Below are 20,854 nucleotides of genomic sequence, written 5' to 3' on the forward strand. Positions count from 1 at the left end.
TGTGCAGTCCACTGTGCTCACTTTGCTTTTTTTGCCTTTTGCAGCCACTTCTGAGCAGCTGCATGAGCTGTGCCAGCTAGGGCTGGATAAAGTCATGTGTGCAGGATCAGCATCTGCCACCTCAGCTGAGTAACCAGCATTAACTGTGAATGCCAGGGTGAGGAATTGGCCTGTGAAGGGCCTGGGTCAGTGGAGTGACAAAGATTTGTTTATTTCCAAATATTTTGAAACATGACACAAAAATTTTTAGTGCCTTAAACTTGAGTTCCTCAATAATTTGTAAAAATTCTAAAAATCCAGGTTATTTTTAGTGTGCAGCTGTTGAGTGTATTACATCAGAGTAACTGAACATGAAAAAAATGTTCAAGTAAAATGAGATTTATTCATCAAGGAGCTAGAAAATGCCTTAAAATGTTTGGAAAAGTAGAAGAAAACAAAATTTGCAAGTTTTCTGGAGATAAGCCCAAAAAGGATTTTAGAATTTTTAAACTGTACCAAACCAAACTACTACACAAAGTGTGATTTGTTGGAACTTTATAGGCCAATTTTACCTTGCTTGTGTGAAAACAATAAAACTGATGTTTTATTTTGCTTTGAATTTTCTGAAACAGAAATTCCTTCCTCAAACGTGTTTTGGGGAGCTGACTTGGGAGAATGAATTTGGTTTGTGCAGCTTCTTGGCATTCACTTACTTTTATATCAAATATTTATTAAACCAAATGCATGAATAAACTTTTTTAAACAAGGAGAGGAATATTGCAGGTTTATGAAATCTTGATATAAGACTTGGAATGAGAAATGAAAAGCATGGCTTTTAGCCTGACTTTAATTTTGGGTTATATATCTGTAGGGTAAAGTGAATGGAATTGGTCACAGAATTTCCATTATTGGAAACACTGATTTAAAAATAAACTAATCCTGTGACTGTAGAACACTAGATGCCAAATTTTATACCAAACAGGGCAAATTCAACATTTTTGCTACCTTGCCTTCAAACTCAAAACATAAGATATCATAAACCTTTCCTTAATTTATCCTGAAATGAATTACAGCCTGTTGCACACTGTTAACAGAGGAGAGGTAATGCTGGAGATTCAGTAACCTTGGTTAGATCTCTCTGGTGGATGCAGGTTGGAACCAATGTTGAATTCAAAATGTCTCTTGATAGTTGGGAATACACTGAGTCTTTCACACTTGTGAAAGTGTTGAAGGTGTGATTATGACTCCCCAGAACTCCCAGGTAGAACAACTGCATGTGCCTTGAACTTGCTTTTTGAATCATTTGCAAACTTTGATTCTTGGGGCTTTCGTTTCTTTGGAACTTTTGTTTTCAAACCCCGTAATAATTTGTTTTTTTGGAGTGTCTCAAATTTCAAAACACAAGAGAAATTCTGCCCCTTCTCTTTGGAATCAATCCCCTCAATTTCACCAGCTCCCTGGATAATGGCTGACCAAAACAAAGGATTTGGTTTTCTCCCTTCCATTGGTTTCTGCAGAGCAAAACTGCCAGGAAAAGGAAAACAACACCCTAAATTTTTAGGGTTGAGACACTCAATTAGTCAAAGAAAATAAGTTTTTACAGCCTTTGGAAAAACTACATCCTGCAAATCAAACTATTTAATATACCTCAAGTTTCTTTTGTTCATGTCTGCAAAGGAAAGTTCATCTGGGTTCTGTTATTTAAGCTTTAAACTCAGCTTTTAGATGAGGAGAACCAGAGTATGAAGAAAGGATGTGAGCTACCCAAAAGCTCTGTGACACTGTGGAAACTGATGAGTCCCACTCCTGTGTTTTAGCCACCTGGCCAGTCTTCTCCAATCTTTTCTATTTGGGATTAAAATGTATGGAATTGGAGCTCTTGGTGCATTTCCATTCTTCAGATTTTCTATGGAAAACGACCATGTGTAACTCTACCACCTTTCCAGAAGCTGCAGTCACAATTACAGACAGTAATTACTGAAAGTACAGACATGGTGTGATGTCTCATCTAAGGTCATTTCTCTCTCCCTCCCTCTCTGTCTGTCCCAGCCTCTGGGCATAGTAATTCTGTGATGTGGTTTTGGTTTCTTTCATGGAAGCCACGTCTTTCTTGAGAGAACTGAGTCCTCTGTCAGCTCTTCTCATTTTTCAGTTTGACTCAAAATGTACTTTGGTTTTGAGGCTACTATGGGGCAGTAAAAGACATTTTATACTTTTTTTGTTACATTAGTTGTTTTATCTCCTTATGTAAGGCAGTACTATTAGTTGAGATAGTGAAAACAAAGGTATAAGATATTTTTATCCACCTGAAATCTGTCTAAATGACATGTAAAGAAGTGTACGTGGAAATTAAGATGTTATCTTTATTATTAACATAGTAACCTTTTTTCCCAATGGTAACCCCTTTTTAAGCCATTGTTGCATTTTAATGAGTGTGCCAGAAGAGCTTTAAATCATCTTCATTGTTGATCACAGTGGGCAAATATACCAAGGTAAATTGAATGAAAACAGCTCTCAGATCATGTTCTCAAGAGCACCTGCAGTGTATTTAGTCCATTAAAGTGACAATTAAATGGATTGACAAATATTTAAGAATAAGGAGTGTGTGTGCCAGCAAATAAATATCAGTACCAGAGTGGCAGAGAGGGACAGAATTTTCCCAGTCTGTGGCACAAATAAGGTTGTATTTCTTCTTCCACGTGTGATTTCCAGTACTGTGTCAGCTGCAGCCACTTGAAACCCCAATGACTGTGTGCTGTATCTGTGTCTGTCCTCTTTGGGCTGTGGAAACATTTACTGGGAAGTTCAGTATCTTGGCTTTTCTTACAATGCCTAAAATCAGGATCCTGTGTGTTATTGTCCAGGACACCCAGAACAGAGCTCTCCAATGGCTAAAATGTCTAAATAGATCCAGAAAGGGAAGCAAGAAAGTAATTCTTGGCTTTCTTCCTCTCTTCATTTCTTGCTTTCATTCTTTTAAACATGAGATTCTCTGCACTTTTCATTGCAGGAAATGCCTTAATTTCTCTTCTCTATTTTAATTTGTACCCCCAAGCTATGTAGAATGTATCTCAGCCTGCCCTGCCTTTGGGACTCCTGGGGCTCCTTAGGAAGTTCCAAGCTCTGGCATTGTTTCATCTGGCTAAGGAGCAAGAATGTGGTGATTGTTTTGTCAGCATGCTGCTGACAAAATGCTCTTGATGCTGTTTCACTGGTCCTAAAACCACAAACCAGACACAGTTAGGTGATAATAGGGGTTACCTTTGTAAGGATCTTTATAGAGCACAAAATGCTAGGTGGAAAGTGCCGAAGGTGTGCATGTAGCACAAAGCAGATACAATTTTTATTTGTTTAATAAATCAGCATAACTGACCAGAATCCCCAGTCAGAGGCATAGGTGATGAGGTAACTCCTCCCTGGTTGAACCCTTTATGAAACCCTCCCACCCTCTTAGATAGGAACTAAATTTTGTTTATGAAAATGTGTCTCAGAGAACTGGTTTCAACCTTGGCTCCCAGAGAGCCTAGCCTTGGTCCCAGGGCTTGGGGCCACTAGGGAATTAATTTTGTCTGTCTAATATCGTGGGTAAAATGCTGATTATGAACACAATAATAGGCTACAAGGCTATAAATATATATGTAAAGAATATAGAGAATGTATAAAGGTAAAAAGGGCAAAAATCAGTTTGGCATCACTCTGAATAGTAACACTAAAGGCACTGAAATAGAGATTTTAGCCAAGGCATTTTAATATGTTTCCTTTTAAATTTCATGATCTCTTTTATCTGTCTGACAGAAATTTAGAGATGATACTTCTCTTGGAGGTTTGTTTTCCCTCTTATACAGCTAGATATGTATGAACTGAACATACACATGTAAAGCAGGAGAAACCATGGTAACAGTACAACAGGAGACTAAAATCAGCTGCTTCAAAATTAGAAAAAGTCCTGAGTACTTTTCCTTGAGCATGTGTGTACCAATGCTCCCTGTGGAGAATCCCCCTGCTGCTCTCTTTACTGGATCTCCCTGCTGGAGCACAGTGAGCAGACATTGCTGAAGGGATGGTTTGGGCATGTGGAGACTTTCCCTCATGGCTTGGTTGGGTCTCTGCATTCTCTTGCCCAGGTATCAAGTGGAATTTGTCAACCCCTGACTTACAGGATGTTTTCTGAATTAAGTGAAATAGGAAATGCCAAGAAAGCTTGCCTGAGGGCATCACTACCTTTAACACCTAAAGCAAAAAGTGATCCAGGTGTCAGAGACAGATCTGTACAATCAAATAAACATTATAAACAATAACAGCACGCTCACAGGAGCTTCCCCTTCTTCCTGACAGACTCTCCTTCAGTGGAACACCAGACAATCAGGCGTTGGTTATGTGCTTCTATTTGTTTTGTGGGGCTTTTTCATATTTACATAGGAGATAATTTTCTAGGAAATAGAGGCACCATGTACATGAGCAGCGTGGGTTTGTTATAAAATGGAGGTGCTCCTTCCGGTTACTGATAGGGCTTCGTTTGGAAAGCCCCTTTTGTTGTATTTGAAATCAAAACACACAAAGTCTGAGAACAGCCTTTCACTTGGAAATGCATTCAGGCTGTAGTGTTCCTGTGGAGCAACCTCTTCACCCTCTTTAATGATGCAGCTTTTAGTACGTCCTTGTAATAACATTTTGTCATTTAAGAGCCGTTCTGAAAAGCCAGCAGCGACAATAAGCACTTTCCACTTCCTATCCTTTTAAGTATTTGGCTCAATCAAGAAGGAACTTAAGAATTTAGAAGTTCAAGGAAGAATGGCAGCTGGGAAGCCTGGTTTCACTTTGGATGTGTAAGTGGAATCTTTCTTCTGAGGAGCCTTTCCCTCAGTGAGTGACTGATTTTATCCAAGTCACCTGGTTCCATGAACTTTTGTAAAACCTAATGGCATTGCCATCTCAGATAAATTTGAATGAAGTTATCCAGTGGGTTAAAAATTTACTGATAACATTCATGAAAAAGGAACTAATATACATATATATAAAAAGTGCTCAGTGTGCTCGTTTCAGTCTTACTTCCTCTGGAAAACAGGCCAGAAAACTTTCCCTGGTGCCAGTTCTGGGAAAGTCTTTTGCACAGATTTTTGTACTCACATAAAAAATTGTTGCATCAGATACTTCAGCAGTGTAACTTAAACCTTCCAGGCTCTCTGTGAAGTTGGTGCCTGCACTTTTGCTAGAAAAGCTTGGATAGGACCTGATAAGAGAAAAAAAAACACAGATGGGAGGGAAAAATACAAACAGATCTCATCAGTTGTCCTGAGTACTGTGTCATTTGAAACTGCATTAATAAATTGGGAGAATTGCCTAATGGCATATTACTACAGAAGATTAAGGTGTGTTCTAGCCCATTACTTAATGAGGAAAATCAAGAATGGAATAATCTGGCATTGAAATTCTTAGTTGTGTCTAGACCTATAAGGCAAACCCACCCTGAGAGCTTCTGTAGGAAAGAGAGCTCAGAAACTAAGCAGGACCCTGGCAGGACAGAGAGGAGATTCACTGTGTGTCACACACACTGTGAGTGTGCTGGGAATACCTGGGCTTTATATGATGGCATTCTGGAGAAATAAAGAGAGGTTCAAATAAAGAGTTTAAATTGCTGCAGCTGTGAGCTGAAGGTATTTACACAGAGTCCTGTGGGATGCTCATCTTTGTGCTTGCTGTGATGGCAGTGAGGTAGCTGTGGATCTTTAGCAAAATAATTGTTTATCTGGCTTTCAATATTTTCTCATTTCTTTTGTTGTTGTTGATAAGGCTGAGAAGCAAAGAAAAAACAACCCAGAGGTGTGAGAATTCAAATCGTTTTCCTGTGTACCTCAGAGGGTTTTCAAGGCACTTTGCCTTTTTGAAGTGGCTAACCTTCACTTTTGACAACACTTCTAGGGCAGATAAGGAGGCTCCATGAGATCTTCAACCCACTGAAGTATTTCCAGGCATCAGAACAAAAACCATCCAGAGTAACAAATGAAAGTGAGTGAAATGACGAGTAGCAGTCCTAAAGATGATTGTCATCAACAGGAATTAGTTTCTCTTGGGATTGGAGGAGAGGGAAGGTTTCTCAAGGGGAAGGTCTGTAGTATGTTGGTGTTTTAAGTGGCAATATGTACAGCCTAAATCTGAGAGGAGTCACCGTGGTTGATTGTGATTCTTCACCCACTCATCTGAACCGGAGTAAAATGACTGTGCTGAAAGAATTGGTGTTTCTTACTGGGAACTTCCTTGGGGCTTGGTTGCAACTCTTGAAAAAGTGACAGCTGGATGGGGCAGGGCTTGGACTTGTGGTGGTGAAGGGCTGTGTGAGGGCAGCCCAGATGAGTCAGGAGCCTGTGCTCAGCCAGCGTGTGCCTGAGGTGACAACCTTGATTCTCACCACTCGCAGAAACTCACATTGAGGCAGTTCTGTTTTGTTCTATTTTTACTTTTCTCTTTTGGGGCAGCCCCCCTCCCCCTCCCTTCTAAATTGTTTTCTCAACTCAGTTGAGTCTCAAACCCTGTCTCCTGCTTGTCTTGGGCAGCTGGAATGGCTCTGGGCTGAATGAGCAGGCAAGGAGCATGACTTGGTGGGACCCTGGAAGGGTCTCATCCTCCAGAAGGAGCAACCCATCTGTCCCACCTGCAATGCTGGGAGCCAGGGACATTTAACACCACCTCAGATGGCTGCCTGCAGCCTGCCTCTGGGACTGTGCCTTCTGCTGCTTCTCCAGGACGTGCAGACAACCCCCCAGGTAAGGCAGGGGGACACCAGGATCCTGCAGCTCCTCAGGACTCAGGAGCCTGCTGGGGTCTGGGGGCACCTGGGGCTGCAGAGCCCTCCTGCCCTGCAGCTGGGCTTGGGCTGGGTGTCCACACATGCAGGGTTTATGCAGCACAGGGGGATAAAGGTGGTGAGCAGGGCTCTTGGGAGATAAAGGCACAAAGCAGAGCAGCCAGGAGAGTTTGCCTTCTCTGGGATTTTTACAGGCAGAAATGTGGGATATGAGCTATGATCTGCACACTGTTGGCACTGCTAGAGCTGCTGCAGCTCCAGGCACATCACATCTAGGCAGTCAGGAAAGCTTTGATGGGGTGGGGGGCTTTTATTTCTGCCTGCATGCTCAGTCACAGGAATGTTCCTTGCACAGCTGGGTTCAGAGGCTTCTGCCCACTCTGCTGATGCAAGTCAGGAGGGGCAAATTGAAAGGTGTGGAGGCTAAACAATAATAGACCTCTCTCTTTACACCTCCCACCCTACTGGCATTGACTTTTTCATGAATCCACTACTATTTCTGAATCAAAAATCACTTTACATAGACACAGCCCACTAGCTGCATTCAGCTGATGCTGGAGATGCACACCAGCTCCCTGTTCTGATCCTATCAGTTCTCATGGATTTGCTTCCACCCCACTCTGCCACTTACCCCCTCCTCCTGTGGATCACATGGCAATGAACCCTCAGCACCTGGCATAAATCCAGGTGATTTCCCTGGCTGACACTTAAAAATACACTTAAAAAAAATGAAAAGGTCAGGCACAGAGAGATTGCACAGGTAAAGTCAAGTAGGTGAGCATTTGCATGGAGTGTTGGATGGGAAATGAGCCATATTCCCTTACAGTGCAAACACAAGCAAGCAAGACACTGACTCCAGTTAAATCTTTGAAAATAACCAAGTTCTGTATTAGACATTTGAAAAAATATCCTCCTGGTGCTTTTGGTAAGAGTAGGAGTTTGCTCTTGTGTCTTTAGCTGTAAATTCCCCTCCCACATTGCTTTGCTTTACTTTCCTAGGTTATCTGTCCTGCCACTGTCTCCTTCATGAAATCCAGAGGGATTCTATTTTCTGTGGGATTGGAGTCTGCAATCCTTGCTCACCACAGGAATGTTTGGGAGGGCATTCAGATAAGCTCATCCAGTGTGCTGAATGCAGACTGCTGTAGGAGGAAAGCCAATAGAGGCAAAAAGATGACAAATTTTCTCTTTGACATCACTCTTGGTGGTTTGTTCACAAAATGAATGGGGCAGAGAGAAAATTTGGTTTTCTGGTATTCATTGCCAATATTCAGACTCACTGTAAAATTATCAGTTACCTGGAATAAATACATAGACATTGCTGGGATAAAAGCTGGATGTACAGAGTCCTGCATTGCCTCTCACAGCAATATTTGCTCTTGCTGCTAGTGGAGTACAAGTACATTAGACATCCTGTCTAATGGTCATATTTTAAAACCATGCTCCATCTTACCTCAGTCCACAGTCAGTTTGGGTTTTGTTTCTTTTTATATTCAGAGAACTCTCACTTGTTGATAATGTCTTTATTATCAAGCAAATGAAGCTTGACTACTTGAAGCTGTAGATTATCAGCTTTTTCTGTACTGTCAGAATTTGGATAGAAGTTTGACAGACAGTTAACTGTTTTGCTGCAGTATTAGTCAGTTCTAGAATATCCCCTGCTGGTAATTTTTTTTTTTTTTACAGCACTATGCTTTCTTTCTGACTTACAGCTCATTTGTAGCTAGCTGATTTCTTACTCTGCCTCACAATCACTTTTTCTCTATGAGTTCAAAAAGCCATAAATAAATGAGTCAAACCTTGTCCTGACTGAATTGCAGAGTAGCCCACTGAATTCAGCACCACCTTTACAACTGCCATTATTTAAATTGGAATGGCAAACATTTTTGTATAAATAAGGAAAGTGAGAAAAGCTATAAAAAGCCTATTTTCTAAAACAAGTTCTCCCAAGCAGGTGTTGAAAAACCCAAATACTTCTGATTTATGTGTTTGCTTTGTTGAATTAGTCCTTGATCTGCAGTGTATTCAGAAAAGAACAGAAATAGTTGACTTGCTGGGTCACTGAAAGCTCTGAACCAGTGCATCCCTGTGCATGCTGTCACAGAGCAGTCCAAGCATGACAGGAATTGCCATCTTTCCTTTCACAAGGTGTATTCCAGCTCCTGCTAAATACATCTTACATAATACAAAATGCATAATACATAAATAAAAACCCTTTATTTGAAGGGAAAGTCAGAGAGAAGGACAAAGAGCTGCTGTTCACCACAGCCACATGCTTTACTCCAATAGGTATGTGATCTTCCTTGAATGTTAAAGGGGTTTTTTATAATACACATTAACAAACAGAAGTCTCAGTTCTAGTGCCAATAGCAGATGTTATTGCCATAAAACTGGTACTTCTTCACTGATCCCTTAGAGAATGCTGGGGGCCTTCCTGCTGAGTTAAGAGCAGAACTTTGCATCATTGTGTTGCTGTTACAGGTCACATTAGGAGTCAAACTTCAGAATTTGGAGGGGAAAAAATGACAAGAGTGGGGGCATGGTGACTGATGCTGAGCATTGACATGAATGTTATTTATCACTGAGAGGATCTACACTAATCTTTATACTCATGAGACACCTCTGCTGGTGACTTACAGGCATTTTGCTTATGGATTAGAGAAGGTGATTTCAGAAGGTGTTTCTCAGTCACAGACATTCTGCTGAGATTTGTTAAAATGAATTCCTTTCACAGCAGAGCACCTTGGCTTTGGCTCAGTCACAGCACAGGTGGCTACAAAGCTCTGCTTGTATCTGGACACTTGACAGCAGCGTTTGCTGAGGAGCCAGGGATGAGCTGTGTGGTGTTGGTGCCTGCAGTGCAGAGCTGCCCTCCTGTGGAAAGGGGGAAATGAGGCTGAGTACTCTCTCACATGAGTTTCTGCAGAATTTGTTTAGTATGCAGGCCTAGTTCATGCAGTGATTTATCCCTGCACTGCCATCAGGTCACATTCATAATCAGAATGGGCACTGCTGGAACCAGGAGCAGAATCCAATACTAAACTCCTGATTTTCCTATTCTTGGGAACGTAACTTTTTTAAAAGCTGTTCTCTCACATTTTTACACAGACACTATTTCTTTATTTAAAGCCCAAAGCAGACAATTAAATAAGCTGTAAGATTATGGGCTGCATGAGTAATTCAGTAAATCAAGTTGTTTAAAATCCAGCTTCATTTGCAGCCAGAGTTGGATGCCCAGGAGAGCCAGGAGGAAGAATTCAGGTATTTGAGGTGACTTCCCACAGCTCTTGCAGAGAAACTACTCCAAGCTGACAGCTACAGCCAAGATGCTATTGCTTCTTAAATTTTTTTAATAGAAGGAGTTAATTCACTAAGTCACAGCTGACCTTTTGTGTGTGACTGGTCATTTCCTGCTGCTCCATCTGGGCTGGGAGTGCCTGACCTGGGCACCCTGCACAGATGTGAGCAGGTCCCACTTCCTTCTCCTCCAGTCTGGGGCTTCCTCCTCAGAGCAGGACAACACCAAGTGCACCTTTGTGAACGTGATTTGAGGCAGGCTGAGCAGGCAAACACCTCCTCCTGCCTCTGCAGGCAGCCACAAAATGTGCTTGTGGGGTTATAGAGCAGAGATGTGGCAGAGCTCTCAGTTCTGTTACTGGAGCTCAATGAGATTTGATGGTTTTTATGTGTTTCTATTTCTTGTTCTTCTGTCAAGTTCCTGTTTTCTGAAGGAAGTTAAATAATTTTTGTGTTTTGTGTATATTAAACAGGCTGTGAAATGAGTTAGTGAGACTGCACAGTGCACAAAGGCAGCAGGTGACAGCAAGTATTATTTCAAAACCAGTGGGAAATTCATCAGCAGAAAGTGAGATGCAGAGTTTCTGAAATATTGAACTGCTCTACCAGTATTGTGTGGGAAAAACTCTGGGCAATCTGCTTATCAATTCTTTGCCAAAAAAAAAAGTTAAAAAAAAAAATCACTGTTAATGCCTACTAGTAAATACTGAAAATGAAATTCAGATAAAAACATTTTAGGGGATTCTTAAGGGCAATACCAAATTCAAAAATCAGATATTCTCATCAGAACACTTATAGCACTGTAATTTCCCAGAGCATGTAGAGGCCCAGATGTGCAAAAACTAAATCTGATTACTAAATCTTCTTGTTACTAGTTGTAGCTGGGTCTCATTTTATATGCTAAGATCAAAACTATTTTATGTTGTTTTTTTTTTTTAACTAAATAAATATTGGTTATGTAGTGATGAAAGGGTATTTCAGAAAACCTTCACTCAAAACAGAAGTGGGATCAGTTATTTGAAAAAGGGCTTCATCGTGGGAGTATTTGCAGATTTCTTTTCAAGGCAAGATGCTCTTGTAGGATTTGTCCCTAAATGAAAAGTAAAATAATTGATTGGTTTATAATAGACATTTAGGTTACTAAATTCAAACAGTATGACTGCATAAGAAACAGAAAAGTTGTGTGCTGCAAACAGGAATGACCTCTGTGGATTACACCAGATCTGTGTAGATTTAGATGATGCTGAATCTGGTATCACCTCTTACTCCAGTCCTCACAGAGCTGGAGATCTGTTACAGATGTTAGGGATGTTGTTCCTTTCCCTAAAAATAGCTCCAATTAACATGAAATCATTTTAGGATAGTAATTTTTTATCCTTTTTTTTTTTTTGTTCAAATTTGCTAACTGATGCAATGTTTCTAAAGGAAGTGCAGACAATAATTTAGTTGTTTTGGAGATACTTGAATTTTCAAAAAACTGTGGGCTTTTCCTTACCAATCTGCAACTTGAGACAGGCATTGGGATCTGCTCTAGTATAGAATTAATTGTTTTCTAATTGTATCTTTTATCTCTTTCAATTTCTAGACATCATTAACTGCACCTCATTCCTGTCATGCACTAGAGGATTGGTTCTATGATGAAACTTCCCAAAAGTGCTGTTACCAGTGTCCCTCAGGTATGTTTATAATTCAGTCCAATTTACACTGGAGCCCTTCTCACAGAGGCAGTGGGAGCCCTGTGTGTCTGCAGAGTTGTATTTTGTCCCTGAAGAAAAGGGAAGTTTCATAATCACTGTCTCATGTGGCTCCAGATGTGAATCTCTTCTCCACTGTCCTGCTCCTGTGTAGTCTGCATGCAAACCAGGTAATATGATAGAATTTATAAAAGTTATAATTTTATCACTTCACCTGACACTCAAGTAGCCAGGTCAAAGAATTCATTTCAAACTTGCCCCTGGGTGTGAATTAGCACAGTGAAATTAGGTTAAATGAGTTTCTTCTGAGAGATAAGAAAATACCAAATGAAGGTATGGAAAATCTGATGTTATTCTCCAGTCACAACAGTTTAGAAAGTGTCTCACATGAGGGAGGGAACAGGCCCTTGGCAGGGGACACTTTAAGCTGTGCTAGAAGCTGGGTGTGACTCAGGCACATGAGGTCAGCACCAGGAAAGCCTTGGGGACACAAGAGTTCTGTCAAGGTCTGGAACTGCCCCACTGGCCAAAACCCCCTCACTGGGTGGGGATTTCGTGGTGCTTCACCACCATCTCTATCTTCTTGCTGAAGTCTTTTTTCTTTCATTTTTCTTAAAGGAAATTTCTGACCTGTATTTGTGTTCTGATGATACTTTAGAGGGCTTTAGTGTTTGACTGCCAACATTTGCATCCAGTTCTATCAGGATTCCCACTGGCCACACCACTGGAGTCCTGCAGGAGTTGTGTGTGTAAAACAGAGCAAGGGATGGAGACAATGGTCCAATAAAAGAAAAAAATGGGTGGGGATGTGACTTTGACAGTGCCAAGAAAAGTTATTTTCTTCTTCCAAGCCACACTTTGCTAAAGCTCCTGTCGTAGGGGGTGTCACAGTGAGGCTGGGTGAGCAGCAGAGATGTGATTTACAGCAGGCTGTCATGAGCCACCAGTGCCCACCAGGTCATCTTTGCTGCATCCCCACATCAGTCCTGGACTCCTCCACAATAAAACTTACTAAGAATCCTTTTCCATCTTACTTGTCCACTACTCCTTCAAGCAATAACCTGCTCATATCTGCTGCTAACTCAGCTACTCACTGTGAAGAAAAAGGAGCTTTTCAAAAAGTTCTTTTGCTCAGAGGAAGGAAAGAAGGAAACACAAAACCCAATTCCCTGGGAGCTTAGTAATGGCCCTCATGGAGACTTGGTTCTTTTCATTCAGCAAATGACTTGTCATCTGCTCATTCCACAGCAGTCCACTCCAGTGGGATTATGTCCTGGCCCTGTACCTTAATGCTTGAATGAGAAAGGCATTGTATGAAAATAATATATAATAAATTTAAATGTATTTTTCATGCAATAAATTATATTAAAATAATTTTCTCTAGGAAAACATCCTAGAGAAACTAGATGACTAAGAGAAGACTGTGGTAATGTGTCTAACAGGCAAACAAGCAGACAAAAATATTTCAGGGTGCTTTTCTGCCCATTTTGGACAGGTATCTTGGATATTTTTCCTTTTTCTCCCCAGGCTATGCTAAAAAGAAAGCATGTCCTCAGGATCCAGCTGAAGACTGCATGACATGTGGACCTAATCAATACTTGAGCAATAAATTCCCAAAGCCACAATGTGATGCCTGTGTGCCATGCCCAAAAGGTTTGCTTTTCCTCACACATCCTCACAGTTACATTCTCTCTCTCTATATATTTTATTCATTTAGAATTTCCACAGCAAAATTGTCCACCCTTGGTTACTGAGTTAGACAGCAGAATACTACCTTGCACATAATCCATTTTACCTCCTGGGAATACCTAAAAATTTTCCCTTCCAACGCTATCCCAGTCTGGTTTCTGCTTTCTGTCTTATATTATAAGCTATTATCTACAGGCTTCTCTAATTACTCATGACTTAAATTGCCACCATGTGGCTTTAAACTGAAAGCTGGCAGGTGCAGATTAGATAATAGGAAGAAATCCTTCCCCTGGCAGGGTGGGGAGGTCCTGGTACAGGGTGCCCAGAGCAGCTGTGGCTGCCCCTTATCCCTGGCAGTGCCCAAGGCCAGGTTGGACAGGGCTGGGAGCAGCTGGGACAGTGGGAGTGTCCCTGCCATGGCAGGGGTGGGATGGGATCAGTGTTAAACTCATCTTCAACCAAACCAGTCTGTGATATGGACAGCACCTTTTTCTGCTTCCTGAACCTTAGCACTGGTGTTGCTCAGCTTTGGCCCCACTCTCCATTTCCCTTGCAAGGTGCTGCTTTGTGACTGCCTGTGTTTCTGTCCCAGAGCTGGACCTTGTGGAGAAGCAGCCCTGCTCCCTGCACGCCGGGCGCGTGTGCGAGTGCCGCCCGGGGCTCTTCTGCCGCCTCTCTGTCCGGAACTCCTGCACTCGCTGCCAGCCCCACTCTGCCTGCAGGCCTGGCTTTGGAGTCAAAACCAGGGGTAGGAATTCCTACCTGTCATCTCACCTCTACCTTTCCTGGTCCATTTTACCTTTCCTGATGCATTTTATCTGGTCAGCCCTCAGTCATTATTTCTGTTCAGGCACCCCAACAAATGATGTCACTTGTGAGCAGTGTCCTCCTGGGACCTTCTCTGATCAAAGCTCCAGCACAGACACCTGCAAACCCCACACCAAGTAAGTCTGTGCTTCTTTAATGGGACTGACTGAATAATTGAAATGAATAAAGGATGAAATGGGGTATTATCACTTCTGGTGCAAATTGATCTTAGAGGCAAGGGAATCACTTTGGGCTCACGTGGAGAGTAAGAAGCCTCTCTTTGCACCTGCTCTGGGCTGGAGGAACAAGGGCAGGAAGGAATCCTGCTTGCCTCAGCTTTAGTTTACTAAGGACAGTGGAATTGCACACTTGTGTGAGTAGCAGCTTTGCATCCAGGCCAAGAATTAATGACTTTTACACTGAAAGCAGTAATTGCAGTTGGTACAAAAGTGACCAAGGGGATGTTTGACACATGGAAAATACTTGTACCAGGCAATGACACCTGCTCTTTTTCATTCCCAGCTGTGCCAAGCTGAACAAAGTAATGCTAAGGAAAGGAAATGCCACACATGATCAAGTTTGCCTGGACCAGTTGCCCACTTACCTCACCCCAAGCACTTTGTCTGTGAGAGTCAGCACGGAAAAAAATAAATCTGAGCAGAGGGTGATTAAGGAGAGCCTGGTGACCTCTGCTAGTGGTGACCTTCTAAGTGTCACAACAGCTGAAAATCCCACTATAACTCCTACAGTGAATGCTTCTACCTCAGCCAAGGGTGAGATGACAACAGGAGGTAACACAGACCAGCATTTATCCTCCCTAGCACTTTTTATTTGGAATATCTTTGGTAAACACCATTTTTATGTGGGACCTTCCTGCAAATCCCCTTTGACTTGTGAAATGATGTCTGTGGTGCTATGTTCAAACACATGGATCTACTCAGGGCTTCCCCTCTGCCTCTTCTCCCTGTCTGTGCTGTAGGTGTAGTGCTTTGGGCAGTGGTTCTCTCTGTGACAGTGCTTCTTGGGGGCACGCTGATATTTTGGAAATGGAAGGTTTGCAAGAAGCGGATCCTCGTCCTCAGAAGGAAGCGTGAGTTTTTCAGTCTGTAACACAAGATGTGCTGTTTGATCTGCCAAACAGCAGGTGGGAAATCAAAGATGGGGATATTTGTGGAGGTCATTGGGGAAGAGAATGTTCTCCATAGGCCAGATAAGGGTTTAAGGCAAGCTGCTCATGCAGGATGTTGGAGAACGTGGAAGATGGAAGCAGCTGGGGATTCATGGAGGGAAGTGGGTGGTGACCTGCAAGTGGGGAAAGGGTAACCAGCTGTTTCTTCTCTCAGTGCAGACAGGTATTAAATGATGCCTGAAGTGTTGTGGGAGTAGTTTTTGGTTCTGGGAACAGGACTGAGCTTTGAGCATGAGAGGAAGGGTGATTTTTACTGACACTGACACCCCAGAGCGTTGCCTAGATTTACACATGGGGTGTGCCTGCAAAACCACATTCCCTCTTTTATAGATGTGCATGTTGTAGGTTGGGTGTGGTGAAGCTGTTGGAGCCTTCAGGCTCCCTGGTGAGTTTGGCTAAATGAAAGATTTCTCTTATCAGCACACCTGCATTCGGTCATCGCACACAAATACGTGCTCAGATCCCAAGGTGAGTGACAGCAGCGCCATCCTTATGGCCGAGGAATGGTGGGATTTTATTCTAGAGAATTTTAGTTTTAAAAGGGGGAGTTTCTCATGTCACAAGCGTGTCCCTGCAGGAGGCCAGTCCTGCTCCTGGGCAGGCAGGGACACGCTGGATGTGGGCAGGTGCCACCAGGTGGCACTTGGCTCCCACGGACGGGTTGGTGATGTGTCACAGCTGAAACGCTCCATTCATTTCGGGACTGTCAAATACGGGAGACGTGCTCAGAAAAAAACCCATAAAGTGCAAACATTTTACCCATTTAGCTGACCCCCCTCAGCACTGACAGATCTATTCTCTGTTGTGTCAGATTCTAATCACCACACAGCAGGGCTTTTTATATTAATTCATTCAGGAATACAATTTAAAACCTGTTATGTGCAACTTTATTTTCTCAAAATTGAATTGTTTTCTCCCTCACTTGCCTTGCACAATAGAAACTGTGGCTGTGTAGCATTACAGGGCTGATGTTCTGAAAATAAAGGTGACTGCACATCAGGGTGAAATTTGACAGTAGGTCTGAGCCCATCTACCTTCATGCTGCAGAATTTTGTACACTCCCTCCTTCTCACCTCTCTTCTTGGCCCAGTGTTCCCTGGGATCATTAATGGAACTGTGCATAAAATTCTAGCCCCTTAATAATCATCTGACCATATGATGAACTGACCTAACTTGCTAATCCAGTAGAAAGTTATTAACTTTTTTTTTTTTTTTACTTTTTTTTCTTTTTAATAAGCTCGTCTTGTGCTTATCTAGACAGTTTCATTAGTTCATTTTTTGATAAGATAAATACCAGGTGTGGTGTGGAGTGATGCAAAAGGCTTTGGGGACTGCAAGATCTCACAGCAGCCTGTGGCTGGCTCACCTCAAAAGTGTCATTTCAGTGTGCCCTGAGTTCTAAGAAAACCATCCTGCATTGGGGTGGGCAGTGCAGTGGTGTAAGAAATATATTGCTAGGTGATCTTTCAGAGTAAATATTAATATTCTTGTGATTGTGTGAGCTTTCTGCTGATGATGTTTTCACTTTCCATTGCAGGTTCAGATCTCATGAACAAATGTGCAGTAAGTGTGAACAATATTCCAAAACAGATCATGTTCCATGCCAAAGTAAATAATGTTATTTTCAAATGTCCAGTCCAAAAAGTGCCAGCCTTTTAGTTTGGACTTCCCTCTGTAATATGTGATCATTTAGGTGGGATGAGATGTGATGTGATACTTCCATGTCATAATTTCAATGTGTAATTGATAATTCCTGAATTGTGAGGAGCTTCAATTCTTGCCTCTATAGAGAGTACAACATGAGCAAGGGCTGTAAAGTGCACATTTCAAAATATTTTTTTCTTTCCCAACCTTGTGGAAACAGAAGCATATCAGAACAACCAGAAAATTGTGATGCAGGACCTTTAGCCTCTCTCGGATTTTGGTTCCTCTTTTAAAGAGCTGCTTGTAATTAATTCTTCATGTGTTAGGCAGCCTGAGCTTGTTTCTTCTGACATTTTGCTGAGGCAATTACATTTTGAAGTCAGTTTGGCCCCTGGCTTGTTCTGCTCTTCCACAGGAGCATGATAGGTGTTTGCAAACTCTAAGAGGTAGCTAAAACATATTTTCTTCAGTGGAAATGACATCAGAAATCTGTGAATTCAGCTTGGAAACACTATTTTGAAATAGAGTCCTAAGAGATGCAGGAGCCTAGTTGGAAGTTCCATACCTGTAGGTGCTTTGGAACATTTCACTGCCAGTGCCAGTGCCAGGGAGTACATTCTGAGTAGGGAGTACATTCTGCTATCCTGACTGCCACAGGAGGACTCTGTGGACCTACTGCAATGTCCAAAGTGTTTTTACACTCACCCCACTTCTGTTCTCCTGGTTGTATTGGCAGAAGATCATACTGACCCCTGACACTGGGCTAGAAGAGGAGGATTTAATTGACAGAGCCCTTCCTTTGGAAACCAACAATAACTTGGTTTCCAGCACAGAAAAAGCACAGAGTGCCCATTGGGGTGTGACTGATGTGACACCAAGCAGTGGGAATGCCCCAGATTGCTCTGTGGATTCTCGAGTCAGAGACCACACAAATAACAGAATTGGTGAGTCTTGCTTTTTTTTTTTTTCCCCTTTTGTCATCTTTTTTCAAATTTTCAAACATGGCACATAATGTAATTTCAAGATTACTAGTAAACTTTAAAATGTCTAAATCTCCTAACAAAGATTGTGCTGAATCTCCAGATCTTTAACACAAAAATACCTATTCATTTGAACATAGTGCTTTCTTTTTTTATGTTTTAGTCACTATGAATTTGACAGAAAATTCCCTTCTTCCTTCTTTTCATTCTAGAAGATGTAAATTTTACAGAAGAAATTTGAATATGTGAGCTGGAAGATGATGCTGTAATACTGAATGAGAATTGTACTTAGCTATCATTTTCTTCTCTGGTTTCATAATAATGGCTTGAAATGTCTCCCATGTGTTCCCATAAAGTCCCTGACCATGGCACAGGAGATGAAGTCAGGCAAGGAGCTCCTTCACAGGGGGAGAATTGTTACCATCTGCAGGAGACACTGGCAGTGCTCCCAAAGCCAATTAGAGGTTATTTGAAGGTGTTGTTTTTCATATTACAAAACCTGACCTTTCCTTACTCAATACCCTCTCTGTTTTTACTGTGAGTGATGGACTGGGATGAATGGGATTATTTGATTTATCATATCCAAACAGCTCCAAGCAATTAACCTACAGTGTCTGATGTGCAGCATCCTCTGAATTAAGTGCAGTGGTGCAAGCCATTGAAAAGGCAATGCAGGACAACAAGTTGGAGCCAAGATTCAGAAAATTTTATAGTTTATTCTCAGCTAGGAAGAAACTAAATTCTTTGCAGGTTCTAAGTTCCCAGAACTTCTGTACAGTGCTGATCTTTACCCAAAGGTTTCTTTTACTTGGTGTTGTTTCTTGAAACAGCAGGAGCATAAACCTTGGATTCTATATACCTAGATCCCAATTAGTTGCTTCTCCTAACAGATTCTTGTGAATATCTTCTGCTTTTTCCACTTTGTCTTTCTCCTGTAGTCCCACCTCTAGCTCAGTGGCTAAATCCTGTGGAAGCTCAATCTACTTGATCTGAAATGCCCAGAGTCCTAATGAAAATGTTGCATGGCAAAGATCCATCTCTGGGGCAGCAGTGACTGCTCACCATGCTCAGCACTTCTTTTTTCCTTCCTCAGAAAAACTCTACATCATGAAGGCCGACACTGTTATCGTGGGGTCTGTCTCAGAAGTGCCCAGTGGCAAGAACTGTGCTGTTAGAGGATGTGAAAGCAATCTTGATGCCCAGGAAAGCTTGGAAGAGGAGCTGGAAATGCACTACCCAGAGCAGGAAACAGAGTCTTTTCCAGGGAATGATGTAATGGTTCCTGTGGAAGAGGAGGGGAAGGAATTTCACCATCCTACCACTGCCACTGAGAAGTGACAGCCCACAGGGATAATGTGACACTAAGGCTGAATTTATGACAAGAGAGGTAAACACACTGTGCCTTAGATTATTGGGAAGCTTCTGGAAAACGCTGAAACACATTCAAACAAGGAGAGCTAGAATCTATTTCATTTTCATCTAACAAATGAGAGGATCATCCAAACTGTTTGTCTTCATAGCTGACATCAAAGATTTCTGTTTCCCTGTCTCCCAGTATCATACTGAAAACAAATTTGAATCAAAGCTATGAAATTTAGAGGACATCTGGATGTCAGCTGAAGTTTCACAGCTTGCTCTCACTGTGAAGTAAGGGATTGAGATCTATGTCTGATTACTTCTATTAGCTGGGAAAAATCTGGGCAGGATTCTGAGTCAAGCTTGAGACTCAGCCATGTTTCTTATGTTGTTTCTGTTCCAATACTTCCAATTTTGTCATGTATTTTGCAACATCTGGTATTTTCTCAAGGCATCAACTTTTGATTGAAAATCATAATAATCTCAGTTATCCTTAGCATAAACATAACTCTCAGGTTTGTGGACTTCATGTTTCTTGAGGAATTAGAATCAAAAGGTGTCATACAGACTCTGAAAATAGAAGGCAAATAAAACTAATTGATGTCCATTGTACTTTAGGTCATTCTTTCTAGGTTTTGAAGTCAAATTCATATTTTTCAGACTATGTCAAATCATTAGTAAGTGTACAAAATACCTCTTCTGATGTAAGCCAAAGCTGAACATTTGGCTATTGGATGAACTATGGGTGAAGCCAAATGTGGAGCCAGTAAAAAGAGAAATGAAGAAATGATTTTTCTACTGAAAAAGAGGCACAGCAGTTATTTCTTATAACATTAATATCTACTTGGTTTAGAATTGTTCATAGTCATCAGGGTGACACTGATTTACATATCCTTTAAAAACAAACCTGTTTGGTGGCCAGCTGGCATGTGTTATGCTATTTTTAAATCTTTTGTGCTGCTTGTTTAGTAACTGTAAATGTAATAGTGCTGACTGTACTTTAGCACAGGACAATGGAAAATGAGCAATATGACAAATTGCGTCTTAACAATAAAAAACAAGGAACCACAAAAGCCATTACTTGCTTTGTAGTTTTGTCCTGATCAGAGCACTGTAATAACAGTGCTGCAGCTGCAGCAACTTCTGTCTTAGAGCACACACAAGGACATAAAATCACTTTCTTGGGCCAGACTGGAGTTTGAGCACATTCCATCTGTGCCAGTGGCAGGAAGGGGTGAGTTAGGAACACCTTTCCTGCTGTTTGCATTCATCACAGTTCTGCAGTTGCTGCTGGCATTGGATTGAGGATGTCAAAGAGTTTGACTCAGCCCTTGTTATTCTCTCATATCACCATCAATTTTTCTTCTCTCTTTTGAATTTCCAAGTATAATCTGCTTCTATAAGCACCTGTGGCAAA

General features: G+C 41.7%; 1 protein-coding gene across 8 annotated transcripts; it reads left to right on the forward strand.

Moving 5' to 3' along the window:
* Nucleotides 1-43: 43 nt before the first annotated feature.
* TNFRSF8 (TNF receptor superfamily member 8) lies at nucleotides 44-20,042 on the forward strand. Of its 8 annotated transcripts, none has more exons than XM_033079633.1 (13): nucleotides 44-129; nucleotides 5,899-5,985; nucleotides 6,531-6,740; nucleotides 11,664-11,754; nucleotides 13,300-13,425; nucleotides 14,054-14,209; nucleotides 14,312-14,405; nucleotides 14,791-15,041; nucleotides 15,248-15,358; nucleotides 15,878-15,925; nucleotides 16,995-17,065; nucleotides 17,838-18,045; nucleotides 19,175-20,042. In XM_033079633.1, exons 3-13 carry the CDS (start codon nucleotides 6,669-6,671, stop codon nucleotides 19,417-19,419), a joined length of 1,473 nt encoding a protein of 490 aa, XP_032935524.1. In that variant the 5' UTR covers nucleotides 44-129; nucleotides 5,899-5,985; nucleotides 6,531-6,668; the 3' UTR covers nucleotides 19,420-20,042. The 8 variants fall into 8 exon arrangements, with proteins under 8 accessions (XP_032935524.1, XP_032935525.1, XP_032935523.1 ...); XM_033079632.1 differs by having other exon boundaries at nucleotides 79-157; XM_033079629.2 differs by lacking the exon at nucleotides 44-129 and adding an exon at nucleotides 4,026-4,805.
* The last annotated feature ends 812 nt before the right edge of the window (nucleotides 20,043-20,854 follow it).

Source organism: Catharus ustulatus, chromosome 24, assembly GCF_009819885.2.
Source record: "Catharus ustulatus isolate bCatUst1 chromosome 24, bCatUst1.pri.v2, whole genome shotgun sequence".
Classification (NCBI taxonomy): domain Eukaryota; kingdom Metazoa; phylum Chordata; class Aves; order Passeriformes; family Turdidae; genus Catharus; species Catharus ustulatus.

What these genes read in the sequence shown, in the direction of transcription:
- TNFRSF8 (XM_033079633.1), top strand. Translation starts at nt 6,669, where the DNA reads ATGGCTGCCTGCAGCCTGCCTCTGGGACTGTGCCTTCTGCTGCTTCTC. An exon ending in CTGTTACCAGTGTCCCTCAG is followed by an intron (nt 11,755 to 13,299) that starts GTATGTTTATAA and finishes TTTTCTCCCCAG; the next exon opens with GCTATGCTAAAAAGAAAGCA. An exon ending in CTTTGGAGTCAAAACCAGGG is followed by an intron (nt 14,210 to 14,311) that starts GTAGGAATTCCT and finishes ATTTCTGTTCAG; the next exon opens with GCACCCCAACAAATGATGTC.